This window comes from Pholcus phalangioides, unplaced genomic scaffold (genome assembly GCF_987345545.1).
Source record: "Pholcus phalangioides strain wild (caught in Gottingen) unplaced genomic scaffold, Ppha-v1.0 ptg000010l_1, whole genome shotgun sequence".
NCBI lineage: Eukaryota > Metazoa > Arthropoda > Arachnida > Araneae > Pholcidae > Pholcus > Pholcus phalangioides.
Genome location: NW_028301603.1, coordinates 18,302,214 through 18,319,631, shown reverse-complemented (window position 1 = coordinate 18,319,631; position 17,418 = coordinate 18,302,214). Strand labels below are relative to the sequence as shown.

Here is a 17,418-nt window from a genome sequence, read left to right as displayed (position 1 = left end):
GCTACGCGTAGGGCGTGTTGACGTCATCGCACTCGGGTCCCGCCCACTCGCGAACGCTGCACGCGACTCAATTTGCGCTTAGCCTAATTTCCTCCATGGGTGGGTTTGGGAGTCTATTACCCCAGGGTCGGCACCCTCTAGAGATAGTCATCGAAGAGTTATACCATCGGCACGTTTTTTCCCCAACTGGCTTTTTTTTTAGGAGAGTTTGTTATCTTGTTGCCGCTATCTGTAATATCGTCCGGAACACTCCATTTGAGGTTGGGTGCAAATTCAAAAGAGGGCCTCCATGGTTGTTGATGAAAGAATTCGGACGGCTTTGACTAGCTGTGAAAAAAAATCTTTATGCAGAGTTTGCTGTCATCTATGCTTTGGAAATAGTACTAGTCCATAGTTTTTCGTTCGCTTTTTGAACAGTAGATAACAGAACATCCTGTTCGTGATCTATCAATTAAGTTCTCAGGTTACTGGATAGATAGCAGCAAAAAACATTATGGACTTCAAATTGCATTAGTGCATGGCTGACCATATGCAGTTCAAATATTTTGGACTCCTTCTTGGCTACTTTTGAGGATGATTTTGGCTGGAAATTTTTTAACGGTCTGGCAGCTCTGCTGTGCTTGATGACGTATTTCTTGTTTACGTCGGTGTTAGCGAATGAACGTGCCACTCGTGTTTATTTATTTTTTATTCTATAATGGTGACGGTGAAAATAGGAAACATGTTTTAGGCGTGATTGTGAGAAGTTTATTTTTAGGCAAATCACAAGATGGATGTCATTTGTTTTTGGCTGATCTCATTGGCTGTATTTGGCAGTTTGGATGCTTGGGGTGAGTTTTGTTTAATTTAAATAATTAAGTTATGAAGTAATTTAATACAGCGATATTCACAAGTAGGTATGTTGAGTGTGTAGAAATGTCTTGATTAGTTTGCTTTGTAATTAATGCTTTGAGTAGTTTGCTTTGTAATTAATGCTTTGAGTAGTTTGCTTTGTAATTAATGCTTTGAGTAGTTTGCTTTGTAATTAATGCTTTGAGTAGTTTGCTTTGTAATTAATGCTTTGAGTAGTTTGCTTTGTAATTAATGCTTTGAGTAGTTTGCTTTGTAATTAATGCTTTGAGTAGTTCTTCTGTGAAGGTGCAGTATCTACTAAACTACTGTTGTTAGTATAGATACAAACGAGTGTTGTCGTCCATGAACAGGAACCGAGGGCCAACTGCGCTAACTGCAAAGTCAAACATAGGCGTCTAAGATCTCTCTATACACTGTGGCAGTCAGGGACCCTCTATCAAACACATGGTGGGCTGTGCGTCCAACATGATGCCTGCCTAGACCATGACACCACCATAGTGGTCCATTTCCCTGATGTGGGAAGAATCGTATCCGGTCTGAGGCTCTCTCCAGATGAGGGTAATAATAAGATGACGGTGTAAATAGAAACAGCATGCAAATTCTCTTAATCTTGCACACGTGTGTATTATATTTTTGTCCAATCGTGTTTTCCCTTAGACCTCAGTTTTAGTTATCACAAGAAGTAAGGAATTTTTGAGACGCCAATACCAGTGTTTTATGACATGAATGTCGCTCTTCACTTGTTAATACAAGATATACGGAAGACTGGATGTTGGGAAGATATTTATTATTTGAGATGTTAATTTTTTTAAGGAAGGAAAAAACTCATCTCTGCCTCTACCAGGAGTCGAACCCGGGTCCCTCGATTGCCGGACGAGTGCTCTGACCACTAAGCTACAGAGGAGATAGAGATTTTCCTTTGCTAGAGCGTAATATATGTGCCGAACGGGACCGTGCAATGGACGGTGAACCGATCAGCCAATAGCTCATGTCATATATATAGCCATCTGGTGGCTCGTCGTCCATGAGCTATTGGCTGATCGGTTCACCATCCATTGCACGGTTCCGTTTGGCACATATACATGCTCTAGCGAAGGAAAATCTCTATCTCCTCTGTAGCTTAGTCAGAGCACTCGTCCAGCAATCGAGGGACCTGGGTTCGACTCCCGGTAGAGGCAGAGATGAGTTTTTTCCTTCCTTAAAAAACATCTCAAATGATAAATATCTTCACAACATCCAGTCTTCCGTATATCTTGTACCAGTGTTTTAGTCGCTGTGGCTGAGATTTGCCAAGCACTCCAGCGAAGATTTGCTGGAAATTAATAATTGCTAAATTAGAGTACTTTTCAATTACTGTCAATATAAATCAATAGATGAATCTTATGCGTGTTTCATTCATGAATCTTTACAAAGTAATTATGCAATGCAGTTTTTATGTGTTTGTAATTGTTTTTTTCCCCCCACTCATAATTTTACTTTACAGGAAGTAGTACTAAAGTTAAGCTCACAGATGTCAAAGCCTTAACGCTGTATCATGGCCAGATGACGACAGGCCGAAGGTCCAAACCAGTGCCTCAACTACAATGCGTTGGAGGTACGGCTGGATGCAAGAAATTCATTCCTCAGGTCGTACAGTGTTATAACAGGGGGCATGATGGATACGATGTGCAGGTACGACATTGAGTTTTCTGGAGTTGTATTATTGCGTTTTCAGTGACTTTAGAGCAGCGGTTCTCAACCGGTGCTCCTTGTGCACTTCCCAGGGGCTCTGCGACAATTCAAGGAAAATAAAATAAATCAGTAAATTTGATAGATAAATAAAAAAAGAGGTCTGCACAGGGGATCCGCCATAAATATTATATACACAAAAAAAAAAAAAAAAAAGGGCTACTCGAGTCAAACAGGGCTCCGCCATAGAACTTATATACTGGAAAGGGCTTCACGAGTCAAAAAAGGTTGAGAACCGCTGCTTTAGAGAATTTGAGATATCCTAGTGACCAGCGGCAGCACTAGAGTCATGTGACATACCCCGCAGCCGCACAGGGCGCCAGTCCAGGAGGAGTGCTAAATCCGAGTTGAAAGGGGGGAACGGACCTTATTGACCGAAAATGGTCAGGGCGCCAAAAATATGTTTCGTACGGGTAGAGATTTTTTTTTTCAAGCCGCCCCTGCTGTTATCTAATGTTTAATCTTCTATTTTACTGTGTTGCATTGGATATTTTATTGCAGTATATATTTTTATTTTTCATGAATCTAAACACTGTTTTTCTTTCTTCATGCAGTGGGAATGTAAAACAGACATGGACAATGCCTATAGGTTCGGAAAGATAGATGTCATTTGTGAAGGCTATGACTATGCAGATGATCCCTATATTTTAAAAGGATCATGCGGCGTGAGTACAAAATTATCATTTTTTCCTGCAGTTTTGATGCCATGAATTTTTATTGGTTTTTCCAGTTCTCATCTGATAATTTATTTTCCTCTACCAGCTGGAGTATAACATTGATCTCACCGAAGAGGGACTGAAACGGCAAGGGCAAAGTCATAATTACTATGGAGATAGTCACAGCTACAAGTAAGACGAATTCATCTTTTTACCCCCATTTCTGAGTGTTTTAATGTGACTAATAGAAAATGTCAGGGTAGTTGGAGTTTTTTTTGCAATGGAGCTACAAAAATTTGGTATTTGCGGATCTACCAGCTCTCCAGATTTAGGCTGGAGACTCCAGAATTTTTACCCTTCCTCCAGCTCTCCTGATTTTGGCAGAGAATTAGATTTGGAAGAAAATTACATTTTTCATGCTCTGGTTAGGAGGAGGAATCTGAGGATCGTTGCCCCTTGAGAAAATTCTTTATCTGAGGCAAAAAAGGAAAAAATAACATGGGTGTGATCAAGGGAGTAAGCTAGTTGTGGAAGTATCAGAATGTGATGTTTTTTACAGGTAATCTGACACCAGGAGGGACTTGTGAGTCTTAAAATGTCTACATGATTTGGTGAGATGCAGGCAACCAGATCTGTGGGAGGCCAAGTTGCGAGTACTTCATCAGGATAATGCACCCGCTCACAGCAGGATTGCTTGTCAATACTGCGTAGAAGTATCACATTTGATACTTCTACAACCAGCTTATTCCCCTGATCTTGCCCCATGCGACTTTTTCCTTTTACCTCGGATAAAGAATTTTCTCAAATGGTAATGATCTTTAAGTTCTGAAGAAGTGCAGCGAGTAGCAATGAAGTCACTGGAGGATGTGGCGAAAAATGGCTTGCAATCTGCATTTACATCTTTGTATGAACAATGGCAAAAATGCATAATGACATAGGATAGTTACTTTCAAGAAAACACCAAATAAATTGGTTATATCTGTAATTCTTCCGTAATAAAATAAGTTACAGAACTTTTCGAATGTAGTAGTATATGGATTAATATGGTCTATTGTTGTATCACTTTGTCTCCCCCCAGAAAGAAATTTCTTGGTATGGCCCAGCCTAGGTCACCATGATAACTAAAAAGTTTGGAATCTAACATTTTCCGTGTATGATGATATAGATGGCAGCATTAAAAATTCACACACAACACTAGATATGCACTCAGACTGACAGGTACACGCCCACACACACTTTCAGTGCACCTCGTTCGATAGTAAATTGCTCATGGCGATAGACTTGAGGTGTGTCAGTATAAATGAATGTGTACGATGAAAACTGTTTGGAGCCCAAAGGCGAGGCAGAATTTTTGGAATTTGTGTACAAGTTTTTATCAACATGTGAGAAAGTCGCCAAGTTCTAGAAATGCCTAAAACACTTATTTAATTAGTTTTTATTTTTAAGGGGAAAAAATGAACGGCTACTTGGAAATTTAGCTGGCACCTAATTTTTTAAATATTATTTCAACCACTTAAAACATACATGCTCAGCCCATGGCCAATCAGGCCAAATGTGGCTCTTGAAGTCATCTGATAGGATGACAAATTACCATTGTCATCATATATGATGACAAAATACCCATTTAAATGGCTTGCAGCACATTTCCAGATCATTTAAGCTACCCATTGCACATTTCCTGATCACTTTAGTTAGCACCATTCATAGATCAATTTGGTGGCTCTTGGCACATTTCCAGATCATTTAAATTCATGGGCCTCACAAGCACAGGGCTGATAGGGCTCTAGCCCTGGGATCCGGGATGATTCTTATAATTTGTTGTGTTCTTTCTCATACTATAAATTCACTTTAGAGGGGGTCCATCAAAGATCCCAGCTACAGGATGTGGGGGGGGGGGGGTGAGACATGCTTAAATTGCCAGTGGCGCATTTCCAGATCACTTAAATTGCTCACGTCATATTTCCAGATCAGTTAAATTACCCGCAACACATTTTCAGATCACATAAATTGTTTGCGACACATTTGAAAATTACTCAAATTTTCCAGCACATTTCCAGATCACTCAATCAGCCTGTGTCATACATTCAGATTAACTGAGTGATTCCCAGCACGCTTGCTGGTAACTCAAGGAGGGCCCATTACACATTTTCAAACCATTGAAGTGGCCCCCACTCTCCAAAAAATTGAGCACCCTTGATTTAAACCATAATCCCCCCAAAGCAGAATATGCTGAAATCTGTGATGTACTTCGCAGAACAATCAATGCTTCTATGGAAGAATCTGAAGAAAAGTGTAGAAAATATTATTACTTGTATTTTCACTGCAGAGCGTTTCCAGTCAGCCGTGGGCTTGTTGTAGAACAATGCAAAACATTCTGCTTTGGGGATCATAATATGAATATGGTATATTTTGGAATTATTATTTAACCTTTGAATATAAAATTTCTTTACTACCTGTCAATAAACTTTTTCAATGTTTCTTCGTAAAACTGCTATCAAAGTATACAAAATCCATGGTTTGTTTTTTGCATGTATGTATGTGCAATAAATTGATTTTTAAATCCACTATTTCCCAAATTGCAGAACAAGCTATCATACGGGAGTTCCAAATAGTACCAAGTCTTCATGGTTTGGTGATACCATCCTCATCATTATCCTTGTTTTGCTCATTATCGTCATCTTCAAAAAGTGTGTAGGGCACCGTCAGTACAGTCCAACTGATGGCGATTTCAGTGACCCATCCCCGGGACATGGTGCAGGCGGCTTCTTTGGTCGCCAACCTCCTCCTCCTCCGGGATTCAGAACCGACTACGATCAAGGAGGTTATGGTAAATAAGTTTATACTTGCGCTTTTTTTTGAAAAATTGAATTTTAATAATTGTTATATTAACATGTAGAGCATGTTATCACTGTGCTTTCTCTAGGTTTTTAATTTTTATAATTTTGAGTTTGAATGAAATATTTTGAACCATATGTGATGGACTGTCACACAACCGGGATCTCAACTGAGTATCGCGAGACAACACGAGTTGATAATTTGCGAACTCAAAACATTAATTTTTGTCTACGACCATGAAAGTTGTCGTCAGGTCTCGGGTTTGAACCAGGGAAAGAATATAAGACTATATATAGGGGAAGATAACAAGATATTTTCTCTAATGAGCTTGAGGCGGCTGCCGATAGATGGCACCTTCATTTTTAACCAAACTCATTATCTGCAGTAAATTGCAATATAGCAATATGACCAAAGTTGGAGTGTGGTGAAGTAGTCCTGGAGATCAGTACACCCTCGACCCAGTATATCATCAACCAATCCTTAGTGCCCTGTAGCCTTACGATCAGGAAAGGCTGAGGAGTCGTTTCATGGTTGGAGACTCCCAACTCCTTAGATGGAGTCTACCGACTGATCAAGACTGCGGAAAACTTGGAATGCAATCTGATGATCTCAGCATCACCTTATTTATGATCTGCTGTTGGCAAAACGAATAACTGGTGACAGCATCTCATTAGCATATCCTCTGGATCTCTTTCATTGGAATGGCATGTTGTTTAACGTAAACAACAACGATGAGGCGAGTGTCTCCCAATGATGATATGGCTTCCATGCGATAGTGTCCATCAGGTGATACATCTTGGGATTACATATGAATTTATTAATCCATGAAAAATATCAAATTTATTAATACAAAAGCATTTATTTGCAATGGTACAGGTCTGATACGGTTACACATAATTAAAAAAAAATTGCTGTAGAGTGTAATAAAATGGATATAGTACTCATACAGTAAAACCCCTCTTTTGCGGACATCAGCGGGACAAAAAAAAAGTTGTCCTTAAATTAAGAATGGCTGTTAATCAGGGTGTTTCAAATGCACTATATTATACAAGGGAAATTTTTATTTGGCCATAAAAGAGGGGATGACCATTAAGTTGGATTTTACTGTATAAAACATGGCTGGGGACAAACAGCAAAAAAAACTAGGTGCCAAAACATTGTTCACCTGAAGAAAACAGTCCAAAATAATGCTTCTTTTGACTTTTTCAGGGCTTAGTGACCCTCTTTCATGTTGGCAGATATGCTGCTATAAGTTCCAAACATTTTCTGTTGCCTTTAGGCTGCAATTTAGTAACTACACAGAGAAAATTTTAGGCACAAATACCAATTTTCTGGCCGCCATGGCAGTCTGGCACCTGGGTTTTGTCCAGCCCTGGTATAAAGTTACATGAAGAATGATAGTGCATTCACAGTTAACAACTTTCTGAAGATTACTCTGCATGCAGTACTCTTTGCAGACCACTAAAAAAGGGCTTTCAATGTTTTCGGTTGCTAAGCACTCGTAAATGATTTGGGTGCGGTAGCCCAGGTCGATAAGATACTCGCCTAAAGTACAGAAGGATGTTTAGAGGTGTCGAGAGTTCGATACCCAGTTCGTCCTTGTCAGAAAACTTTCCTGACACGTGTACAACAGAAACGGCAGCATGACCGCAAAAAATTGCTATACCAGGGAGTCCCCCATTGAGGAGTTAGCGCACCAACCTCTCGATGAGTATAAAAACAAGCCTGCCGTTCGGAATCAGCAATAAATTGTAGGACCCGGTCTTATTAGCCCTTGGGGTGCAGAAAATGACCATGATGCGACAAAAATGATCAAATGATCATAAATGATTTTGGAAACACCACGGTGCCACTACCTGGCTAACTTCGTTGTTGTATCTAGGTTTCATTGCCTTTTTGATCTATCAATTTGCTTTCCTCTCATAATTACTGATCTTCATTTTCTGAAATATTTCTGAAAATTCTGATAAATATTCAATATTCTATGTGATGTGTATATCGGAGCTCGTTATATTTAGGGGGGGGGGAGATGGCTGACTGTATTTGCATAAAGAATGTGTTTCTAGTTTAATTTCTATGATGTAATTTGAATACAAATAGTTTCTACTTGATCAGGTGGTTGTGGTGCTTCTACGATGGGCCCATCAGGTAGTTCTGGTAATGGTGGTGGCTTCTGGACTGGTGCCATGACGGGAGGCGTACTCGGATACATGTTTGGGAACAGCAACAGGTGAGGGTTTTGCATAGCATCTTTTTTATTAATTAATGCATTCGATATTTTCTCTGTGTATAGCGTAACATAATTCAGTATATACAGTGGAATAACTTTGGTTTATGAACGTAATTTATTCTGTAAACCGGTTAGTAATCCGAAACACGTGTATCTTGAATCTAACTTCTCCATAAGAAATAATGCAAATTCAGATGATTCGTACTAGGACAGTCTCCCTTACGCTAGCCATGAGCCTATTCAAAGATACAGTGCAAGGTGTTTTATTTTGAATTGTATTTGAATTTATTTTATATTGATAAGGCTTGAGTATTTCTGGAACAATACAGAAGAGCAGGGTCTTCACTTTTAAATCCCTGCATGCATTAACACACAATAGGTGTGAGACAGCTACAGTGGTACAAATCTTCAATCATTACTCTTCACTCACAATTTGGAAAATAGATGGGCAGCAGTATAACAAGCATATAGAAACAAACTTCATGTTAGGTTCACAACACGAATACGCACATTCCAACACGTACCAATTCGTTAGAAGTTTCGCACAGGAATATGGATGAGGCGCATGTGTGGGTTAGGGCTTGGGCCATGACAACCAATCTCAGTCAGTGAATACTTATGGGCATAAATCAAACAAGGGCCTAAATCTAAACTATTGAAGGATTTCACTTATATGTGCATACAATATATTTTTGGATTTGGTCTCTCTCTAAATTATGAAAAGGAGTCCCAAAAATGCTTGGATTTGCCCCCCCCCCCCAAGAATTCATAATTCTTGTAACACATACCTCTTTGCCCCACTACGAGTGCAGCCTAAGACAGCCTTGCCATAGTGATAGGAGACAAATCCGCTTTTTTTAGTTGCGATCACATATAGCTTGGGGGTCATTCAAGTATTACGTCAGTATCAGGGGGGGGGGGTTGGATTTGCTGACTTTTGATGACAAGAGGAGAGGGGATTTGGAGGTTGCTTACGTCATAAACTACCCATTTTGAAGATATGAAATATTTTAAGCTGCTGACGAAATTTTGCTGACGGGGGGGGGGGGGGGTCAAAAATAACAAAAAATTTGCTTACGTAATATTTGAATGCTCCCATGATAGACAGGGTGAATATGCAAAGCCTCATATAGACTAGTGCTTATCTAGTCTTTGCCATTTGTACTAATCGTATATATGAGGAGTATGTCATTTATCAAATCAAATTCTGTTAATAAAAATTTCTAATTTTTGCTCATCTTGCGAGACATTGCTTGTATATCATATCAAAATTTGTTTAAAATTTTTGCTCGTCTCTCAAACTGACTTACTCTTTATTCAATGTTCTACCATATTGCTTTTGATGGACTTATTATATTAAGTGACTGTATAATAAAGTGAATGTTCCCAATCAGATTCGACAAATGGTGCTTCTCTTATAACCTATTTGTTTCTATCTCCTTGATTTTCCACTTTTCATTGTCTAACTAACAAAATCCACCACTAAGAGCCCTGGCATTTGTTACATCTGATTGGGTGCATTGACATTACTGTACCCATCATCTTATCTGCTTGGCTCTGTAGCTCTTTTTTCCTTTCTTTGGGGTTATTGAAGGGAATTTTCCTGTGCATGCATCCTGTATGTTTGTGTAGTGAGCTACATTTGGGTGCAAATGTCAAACATTATGAGGTGTCTCATCATTTTTTATTCTGTGAAAAGAAAAACCTCTACAAAGTGAATCAAATTTTTATTATGTCCTGAATTTCTTATGTTTACCTAGACTGTTAACATTGTTTGGTTCTTTTTAATTTTTAGAGGCCGGTATGGATATGAGCAGCCATATGCTCAACCTCGTTACAACACAGGAAGTTGGGGCGGCTCTAGTTTTGGAGGTAGCGGCAGTGGTGGTGATAGCACAGGCACAAGAACTGCATCTGGTAAGACTGAAATAGATCTTTTAACCACACAATACTTATAAGTTATATTTTTTTCATTGGATTTCTAACATCTTAACTGTAAATATCTCTTTTATTACAGTAAAACCCTCTTTTAGGGCCAAATTATAATTTTCCCCTTTACATGTAATAAAAGTATGAATTTCAAACCCCCTGATTAATGGTCAATTTTTTTTTTGTCCCACCGGTGTCTGCAAATGAGAAATTTTAACGTATATGGATGTGTTTTCTCGAGTAGCCAGATTCCAAATCTATGTGATTAGTGGACTAAAAGATACTGATTTCCAGCCCGGCAAACATAATTTGCCATACATGCCATACATGGTTACCCAGAAGGAGCACTTATTTTCTCCGAAAATAAAGTAAACTTTACATCCTACTCCAAGCATAGCCATTAGCATCTGGCAAGCAGCAATTTAGTGCCTCCTGGAGTTTATAATAATTATCTTACATTCTGTCATTGAATTGAAACATTTATATGCATAAGTGATACATATATACAAATGTTTATGCCAGCCATTCCACCTTTCATGAGCAGGTATTTGGAGAGGCTGACAACTTCACTAAGAAAGAGAATTTCTTTGAATGCCCCCTACTCCAAAGCAGAATATGCCAAAATGTGCGACTTATGTCGCAGAACAACCAGTGCTGTTGCAGAACAATCTGGAAGAATTTTAAGAAAAGTGTAGAAAAACGCTATTATGTATATGCGAATTTTTACCGCAGAACATTTTAAGTCAGCTGAGGGCTCGTTGCAGAACACCACAAAATATTCTGCTGTGGGGCCCCCCTATTCACATATCACACTATAGATATACATTTTCAAAATTTGACATTTTCTGCCGCATTGTTACTATGACTTATTTTTTATTATTTGTATTTCGATGCATGAATAACATATGATGTGTTATCCGACTTCATATTCTATCCCATCAGTCTGACAATCATTTACTCTTTTTATAAAAAAAATTCTATAAATATCAGGTCTGAAATATACAGAAGCAAGTCAGTCTGTTAATTACCTAATATTCCACGAGATTGAAAAAAAATTGTTATATACTTCTTAAAATTCAGTCGAACCCCCATTGTAGCCCACCAATTGTAGTGCCAAACCATATTCTGCAGTGGAATGTGTATGAGGTGCATGTATGGTTGAGTTGTAGTAGTGTTTGTCAGAGTGGGCGGTATCAATCATTTTGGGGGGTATGGAACTGATCAAAGGGCAATAGAAACTAGATAAAACGTAAATCCTTTTGTGGTTGTGAATCATTCATGTTGATTATAGTACAAAGTACTTTTTTATTTCATTTTTCAGGTTTTGGAGGCACGAGGCGGCGATAAGAGAAGATATTAAAATGGCTTCTCAGTGTTTTAATAGAAAGACTTTTTTGTAAATTAAAATTATTTGCTTGCTGCAAGGATAACCTGGTGTGTGCGGCTGTTCGATGAATTATGTATATATGTATTATACAGTTGAATTATTAAATTATTCCAGTCATATTATATTTGAAACATGTTTATGCACTGGGTGTTCATAATTAAAAGTTCCCATGTTCTGAAGTGTTTACAGTCGTAATTATTCATCAGAAAATTTTGAAACTTCGGGGAAGTATTAGTGAAGCGATAGATTGAAAATCTTGTGCATTCGCTAAAGTGTGTATTCGTGAAAGATTTCTACTACCACATACAAATCATGTTCTTGTAAATTCAACACGTCTCATGTTTGCAAAAATACTTGCGTGTGAACTACTGTTTGTGTGGAAAGAAAGCCCTCTAATTTTAAAATGTTGGAACTGATTTCTCTCCACTCAGTTTCTTTCCTATCCCTTTATTAAGACATTTCCAAAATTTAATATCTGTCTAATGAATAGTTATGGGTGTAGGCAGCTCAGAGCAACGGAACTACTAATTATAAGAACCATATACAGTGAAACCTTGTCTGACAACAACAATCTATGAGATAAAAACCAGTCTTTAACAGAATCAAAGATAATCCTGTCGATAATCTATGCTTTGATGGGCACCTGTATAAAAAGTAAATCTGTCTGAAGTAGTTAATTATTTCAGTCCCTTGACACAGGGCCGTAACTAGAATTTTTGTGAAGTGATGGAAAACCTAATTTTTCCCCTCCCCCACTGTAAAACTCAATGATTTTAGTTTTTTTCCCAACTAAAATTTACTGCCGCTGTGGTGGTCGATTGGTCATAGTGATGGACTTGCATCGCGAGGATCCGGGTTCGAGCCCCACCGTCACCATAGTGGTGGTTGTCTGAAGTTGGTTTCCTGTGGTTCCCAATTTCAAGGCGCAAATGCAAGCCGATCTCTCCATTAACAAGTCTCGCCACAGAGAGCAACAGGCCTACAACAATAAATCATTCAATCATTACACTTCACTCATAGTTAGAAAAACTGGTGGCAGTTGGCAGCACTACACATAACAAGCATTACACAGAAACAAACTTCACGCCAGGTTACACTACATGTACACTCCAACATGTACCAATTCGTTAGAGGTTCCGCAGAGGAATATGGACGAGTTGCATGTCTGGTTTAGTGTAGTAGTAGTAGCTAAAATTTACTGCCCCCTAAAGTTTGGGACCTGGGTCAGTTGTTCCCTCCCGATAGTTTCAGCCCTGACATAATATGTCAATTAATAATTTCATATAGGTTTCACTGTATATTAGACATTGATTCTATGCTGTGCATGGCCCTACTGAGTAAAAATGCTTCTACGCACAGAAAAACACCAATGGTATACATGGCATATTGCCTCTGATCTATCGTTTCTTTGATTGTAATTGAAATACTGCAACTTGTAATGCAACATTAATTGTAACATAGATAATTTAGTTTTCGGCTGTTGTTTCTGAACTATATTTAATATTATAAAGACTCCAATATAACGTCAACCACTTTTAACGTCACACTGTTTATAACATCAGTTCTTGAACATCACTGCTAGCATTGAGTCACCCTGCTTGTGAATTCATTTTTATTCTATCTTTAGGGGTGACGGTGACTTTATAATGATGTCTGATTACAGCTGTTTATATATATATATATAATTTTCTACCATTTCTTGAAGTCTAACGTTCTGCGATTGACACGTTGGTGTCTCTTTTACCAAAGAAATGTCTTTCTCGAATTGTGTGCGTGTGTTCACTTTAAAAAAAATTTGTCACAAAAATTGTATTGAGTTTTTTGATAATTACAGTGAAACCTCTTATAATAGACGCTCCCCATTAGCGGACACTTTTTCAAATTCTGTCAACAGGCTTCAATTTATTTTACTTCTCGATTTTGTGTGTGTGTGTGTCTTCGAAGAGGATTTTTAATAGTATAAGGATCTATACCAGTTTTACTTTAGACACATATGTACATGTTTTGCTGACCATATTTCATGAATATAATTATGTCAAATTGACATCATGAATGTGGGACATTACGATTCTCACCAAACATGGGAAAAAATTAGATATGGACGGGAAATAAAAGGCTACTGCCAATCACAGTGAATTTTTTTCACGAAAGAGAGTATTGAAAATAACAAATATGCGAGATTGAAAATTTATGTTGTTATAATTGTAATAATATAATTTATAAGTTATGAATAACAAAACTTTAGTAAATTATCTTCATCTTTGATTCTAGAAGGGATAAAAATTTAAGTAAGGGTTTTTGTTAAAAAGAATGAAACATCTCTGTGAAAAAAATCGGTAGGATCAAAAACAAATATTTTTGGTTAAATGGGTCGCTCTACTTATACATGTTTGATTTTTTTTTTATATAGGTGATTTGACCGATTGACTTTCAAATGAATTCCATGTTTTGCATGTTTAGCCATAGTACACAAATTACTTTTTGTCTGCGTTATTCAAATTTGCTATTTTTGTACGTTCTGTACTGATCGAGTGAAATTTTACTCGTTTGTATTGCATTAATTTCGGTATCAGATTTGATAAAATACTGAACTTTATTTATTCTTTATTAATTTGTTTTTAATGCTTACAAGTGGCCATGATAATTATTGTTCCGTTTGACTAATTACGATCCTATTGAAAGATCACGGCTCAGCAGTAATGGTGTAGAATTGGGGAGAGATTACGCCTTATTAAAAAATTTTTCTGTTATATATATGGAGTTATGTAGCTGAAATCAAGTCAATGTTTAGAGGATTTATTGATTCGATCGCAAGTGTAACATAATGATAAATTTGAAGCAAATGTTTTCTTTTATTGGAGGTCTGGAAACTGGAGTTCTTCCATAATGACATTAATGTGACAAAATAATCAATGGTACTCAAGGGGGCAGTGGTTATGATGTCATAAAAAAGTAAGACATTGAGTAATTTTTGTTACTGTCTTTGGTGATAATACAGTCAAAAACCCAGTTATAACCAGGACCGCAACTAGATACTTTGTCAGCCGCGGCAAGTACGCATTTTGGTACTCCCGTGTAATGTAAAAGGAGCATTAAAGGGGTGAATTTAGCTCCCCCTCTAGCCCAGCGCCCGAGCACCAGACTTGCCTTCTTCCCCCTCACCCCTCAGTTGCGGCCGTGGCTATAGCTAACTCGATCCAGAAAGGTATCTTAAACAGAAGTGCGCAGCATCCAGCCCACTAAGGGTTTCGGTAGAAAAAGTATCAATACTCATAACCAGGGCTTGATAAGCCTCAGGCACCAGGTCGCCATGGCAACTAGAAAATAGATATTTATTTTGCCTAAGATTTTCTTTTTGTGATTGATAATTGGAGTCAAATGAGTGACATAAAATTTTCTGATTTCATGACAGCATGCCATTTAACACAGGGACGGGTCATTAAAAGTCCCAGAAATGTCGGGAACATCATTAAGGACAGTTTTTTTTTTTCGAGCAAGAAAATATGCTTGGCTCCTTAGAAATTTGGCTGACTCCTAAATTTTTTTCCGATTTATCAAACCCTGTTCATGAGTCGATATATACTTCGGCTGATCAAATTTCCTCGATAAACACAATTGAACTCTTAACGGACACCCCTCACATGCGGTCACCCCTCTTTGACGGCCAAATAATTTCCAGTTGTGTAATAAAAGTGTATTTCAGACCCCTGATTAACGGTCACCCCTCTTTTACGGACGAATTTTTCAGTCCCGTCGGTGTCCGCGAAAGATAGGTTTTACTGTATACGGTTTATCAGGATATCTTCGGAAAAATACAGGGCATCACCAAATGTGGTTGACAACAAATTTTGAAAAATTTTCTGCGTCGTGAATAAAAATAGCCGACTTCTATGTGATTACGGTAATTACAGTAGCCCACCGCTTATAAGAATCACGTTTTGTTTAGCCATTTTGATTCTTATAAGTGATTCTTATCTCCGGAAATTTTTTTAATGTTACCACGCAAGGGGTGGATGGGCCTTTGGGCGAGATTATAATGCTTTTAATGTAAAAACCGAAAAAAAAAAAAAAATCCTCAATTTCTTATTGAATATTTTTAATTTTTAAAATTTCCAATTAGTTTAAGCATCTATAGCATAGTCTCCCAAACTTTTTGTTCCATCGCCCCCTTCATCAGAAATTTTTTCCTCTCATCGCCCCCGCAACTCAAGTAAACCCATAGGATCCAATGTTAAATCAGTAGGTTCTATCGCCCCCTTGGATCATTCCATCGCCCACCAGGGGGCGACATTGTCCACTTTGGGAAACACTGATCTATAGCATATCGTTGTCCTTAGTCATCGTTCATTGTCAGTGTAGACTGACTAAAATGTTACGCAGTAACTCTATCACTACTGCACAATTGTCATCTCTCCACACACACAACCACTGTCAAGGGTGGGGCTTACAGACAGGGATTGGGACTGGGGATGAATCTCATCATTTATTTTTTTTTTTCATATTATGAATTCACTATAGACGGGCCCTTGAAAAGCTGGCCCGAGGACTCAAAGATTCCAGTCTAGGGGGGCTCTGCTCCAGGATGGGGGGGGGGACATGATCATTGTCCGAGAGCATAACTCTAGATCGAAGGTTCCCAAACTTTTTGTTCTATCACCCACTTCTTCAGAATAGTGTTTTAATCATCGCCTCCCTCCACAACACAAGCCAACCCATAGGATCTTATGTTATACCCGTAGAGCTTCTACCACCCTCTGTACCTTTCTATCGCTCCCAGGGGGCGATATTGCCCACTTTGGAAAACACTGCTCTATTCTTTATCAGTACTACTCTACTTCTTTCACTGGAAGACTACAATTTTTGTTTTTTTAACCAATAATCTCTTGCGGATAAGTTCTGTCATTCGTGGAAGGAAGCTCACTTTATTACAAAGCTGTAATTTTTACTGTTTGGGGGGGGGGGGGGAAGAAAGATGTCTCAATATGGGTTGGTTTTACTACAAAGGTAAAAGTGACAATAAGTACTCCTCCAAATAATCTTGTGAATAACCCAAAAATTAATAACCAGCACCTAAATTCTACAAGTTTCTACTACTGTGATAAACAGTGGCGCAGTTTTTGAGAAAATTTTTTTTGGTTTGATTCTTAAGCGACGATTTTCCTATGTTAAAACAGCGTTTGGATTTTGTGCAGCTGATTTGATTCTTATAAGCGGTGGCTACTGTACTATGAAACATCAAGCATTTGAGCGTCACCAATTACGACCAAGAAGTGGTAAGCGGAGTTGCCATTTACCACTGAAAAATCGCCAATGGCGAAAAATGAAGCCCTACTGCAAATCGCAGTGGATTAAAATGTAATTCGCGAAAAAAAAAAAAAAAAGCTTATAGTTTGACAAATATGTGCGATACTGCAATGATATAATAACTACCATAATTTCAAGGTTTGAAAATCTTAAACCTTGATTTCAGTAAATACAGTAATAGAAATTCATGAAACCTGCTTTGGAAATGTGGGAAAAGCGAAACATAAAAAAAGTCGGGACGCCTAAATTACGGGAATGTAAAAGACGGGTAATATGGTCACCGCTAGAACCAGTTTTTGGCCCGCCGGATGAAAAGTTTGTGCACACCATTAAGAAGAAATACAATATCTCCTCTAGGATGTTTTGTATCTCTGTCTATTTCTCCTCTAAGATGCACATCTGAGCTTATGGAAAAATTTTGTTCGCAATATCCGGAAGTTCGTTATAGCGTGGATCGACTGCATATTACAAGATGTCAAAATAGCAGGGCATTGCAC

The 17,418-nt window shown here is 38.2% G+C and overlaps 1 protein-coding gene across 1 annotated transcript; it reads left to right on the top strand.

The window, feature by feature from the left end:
- The first annotated feature begins 625 nt into the window (after nucleotides 1–625).
- LOC149081033 (store-operated calcium entry-associated regulatory factor-like) lies at nucleotides 626–14,213 on the top strand. Its single transcript, XM_089237772.1, has 8 exons — nucleotides 626–830; nucleotides 2,336–2,523; nucleotides 3,135–3,245; nucleotides 3,343–3,428; nucleotides 5,819–6,063; nucleotides 8,187–8,301; nucleotides 10,097–10,218; nucleotides 11,552–14,213. Exons 1-8 carry the CDS (start codon nucleotides 770–772, stop codon nucleotides 11,575–11,577), a joined length of 954 nt encoding a protein of 317 aa, XP_089093898.1. The 5' UTR covers nucleotides 626–769; the 3' UTR covers nucleotides 11,578–14,213.
- The last annotated feature ends 3,205 nt before the right edge of the window (nucleotides 14,214–17,418 follow it).

Excerpts from the sequence above, each read along its gene's own strand:
- LOC149081033 (XM_089237772.1), top strand. The coding sequence starts at position 770 with ATGGATGTCATTTGTTTTTGGCTGATCTCATTGGCTGTATTTGGCAGT. Across the intron at positions 3,246-3,342 it reads TTTTAAAAGGATCATGCGGC|CTGGAGTATAACATTGATCT; the intron begins GTGAGTACAAAA and ends TTCCTCTACCAG. Across the intron at positions 3,429-5,818 it reads GGAGATAGTCACAGCTACAA|AACAAGCTATCATACGGGAG; the intron begins GTAAGACGAATT and ends CCCAAATTGCAG.